Source organism: Penaeus japonicus, unplaced genomic scaffold (assembly GCF_977035675.1).
Source record: "Penaeus japonicus unplaced genomic scaffold, GWHDUDI00000001_assembly GWHDUDI00000017, whole genome shotgun sequence".
Lineage (NCBI taxonomy): Eukaryota > Metazoa > Arthropoda > Malacostraca > Decapoda > Penaeidae > Penaeus > Penaeus japonicus.
In genome coordinates this window covers 23,874,443-23,876,942 of record NW_028234419.1, presented here as the reverse complement: position 1 = coordinate 23,876,942, position 2,500 = coordinate 23,874,443, and the positions used below count along the sequence as shown (strand labels likewise).

Below are 2,500 nucleotides of genomic sequence, written 5' to 3'. Positions count from 1 at the left end.
GCGAATGAGAAGAGGGGAACGCCGGAGAAAAAGGGGTAATGCAACAGAAGAGAAGAAGCAAGAGAAGGAAGACGAGAGGAGGAAGGCGGCGAAGGAGAAGGGGAAACGAGAAGATGAAAGGGAGGATATGAAAGAGGAAATGAAAGAGGGGAGTATAAAGGAGAGGCTGCTGGTCAAACAAAGAGTGGGTGGGAGAGAGGAGAGGAGGAGGGCGGAGAGGAGAAGGGTGATGGGCGAAGGTGGAAAGAGGCATGAGGGGAGAGGAAAAAAAGAGAGGATAGAGGAAAAAGGTGATGAGAGAGGGGAGAGGGGACAAGATAAAAGAAAAGGGAGAGGAGGGATAGAAGAGACGAATAAAGAAGAAAAGAGAAAGGAAGATAAAACAGAAGAGAAAAAGAGAAGATAAGAGTATGGGGGGTGGCGGTAAGAATGATATGAACAGGAAATAAAACACAGCGAAGTAGAGCAAGAACTGAAAGAAAGAAAGCAGGAAGAGACGAAGGAAAACCGACAGGAAGAAAACCGGAAAAGAAAAAAAAAATGAAAATGAAAGAAAGTGAAAAGAAAGTGGAGAGACAACAAAATGGAGAAAATGAAATGGAAAAGGTAGAGAAAGAAGACAGTGACACCGAAGGAACAGCCAGACAGCCATACAGCCAGCCAGCAAGGGCCGCCACTCGGAAGCCTTTCACCAGGAAGGATCGAGGGCAATGCTTCAGAGGGGAAATGCCGAAAAGGGGAGCTATTGTAGCAGAAAGACGAAGGTTCTAAAGGGGGGGAGAGGGGGGAGGGGGAAGGGGAAGGGGGGAGAGGGGGAGGGGGGAGAATGGTAGGTCCTCCTTTGTACAGGTGCGGAGAGTAGTATCATACAATGGAGGTACACGTGGAAAGGGGGGGGGGGGGTAACGGTGGACTGTCTCACTCATTCAATCACACAAGAGGAAGAGGAGAAAGAGGTAGAGGAAGAGGAAGAGGAGAAAGATGTAGAGGAAGAGGAAGAGAAGGAGGAAGAAGAAGAGGAGGAAGAAGGAGGAGGAGAGGAAGAAGAGGAAGAGGAGGAGGAGGAGGAGGAGGAGGAGGAGGAGGAGGAGGAAGGGAAGGAAGAGGAGGAGGAGGAAGATGATGTAGAGAAAGAGGAGGAAGAGAGGAAGAGAAAGAGGAGGAAAAGAGGAAGAGGAAGGGGATGAAGAGGAGGAGGAAGAGAAAGAAGAAGAGGAGGAGGAGGAAGAGAAAGAAGAAGAGGAGGAGGAAGAGAAAGAAGAAGAGGAGGAGGAGGAAGAGGAGTATCTGTCACCGAAATTCGGGTCATCACAAAAACACCTGTGCACACTTCGCCCTCTCCAATATCCAGTCCCAATGCGCCACGTAACAATTTGGTATAATAACGTTCTACTTATAAGCATAAAAACAATGAAATACGTAAAAAACAACATTAATAGCTAAAGATTAAAAAGATCCACCCCCCAAAAAAAAAAAAAAATAATAATAATAATAAATAATAATAAATAAATAAAAAAATGAAAAAATAAAAAATAAATAAAATAAATAAACAAACAAAAAAAAAACAAAAAAAAAACTACCAATCTTCCAATCAACCAATCTCCAGTGACATCGGCCCGTGGATCACCCTCACAATCCGCACACCTCAACCCGCAGTAACTCTTACCTTTATCCCCACAATGAGGCCGTTCATGAGGAAGGTGTGGTCCGGGAACGTCTTGTTCAGTGCCTGTGAGGGAGAGAAAAGAATGAGTGAGTGAGACATCAGCTGGGTAGATGTGTAATTTGTTTGTTTTTTTGTTTTCCTTCATTTTTGGGGGAGCTGGGTAGATATGGAATTTGTTTTTTTTCTTCATTTTTGGGGGGGATTTTAATTAGGTCGGAAACTGATACGGAGTTATTGATATATGAATTCTAAGGACAATGTGATACATGAATAAACGAAACACAACGATACATATATACATACATACATATATACATACACACCCATACACGCACACAAACAAACATCAGTCCAAGCACATTAAACACTAAACCAAAGTCGTAAAACAAAATAAAACAAACAAACAAACCCAAAGGACCCAAACAAAGGGGGCGAGGACCGTCCGCAAAAAATGGGCGGACATAAACAACCACCCACAAGCAAGTCAAGAAGCCAAACAATCGGAACAAAGGAGGAGGAAGAGGAGGAAGATGAAGAAGTGGAGGAGGAGGAGGAGGAGGAGGAGGAGGGGTAAGGGGAGAGGGGGAGGAGGAGGAGGAGGAGGAGGAGGAGGAGGAGGAGGAGGAGGAGGAGGAGGAGGAGGAGGAGGAGGAGGAGGAGGAAGAGGAGGAAAAGGAGGAGGAGGGGAAGAGGAAGAGGGAGAGGGAGGGGGAGGAGGACGAGGGGGATGAAGGCAAGGAAGAAGAGGTGGTGATAGAGATGAAAATGAAATTGAAGAAGAAAAGAAAAGAAAAAAAAGAGCAGGAAAAGAAGGATAAAAAAAAAATCTAACAA

General features: G+C 45.1%; 1 protein-coding gene across 2 annotated transcripts in view; it reads right to left on the bottom strand.

The window, feature by feature from the left end:
- LOC122250636 (uncharacterized) overlaps positions 1–2,500 on the bottom strand; it is a 107,929-nt gene that overhangs the window by 20,257 nt on the left and 85,172 nt on the right. For both annotated transcript variants that reach the window (XM_043012125.2, XM_043012124.2), the window contains exon 3: positions 1,667–1,729. In XM_043012125.2, coding sequence (XP_042868059.2) covers positions 1,667–1,729 — 63 coding nt within the window. The remainder of the gene's footprint in view (positions 1–1,666; positions 1,730–2,500) is intronic.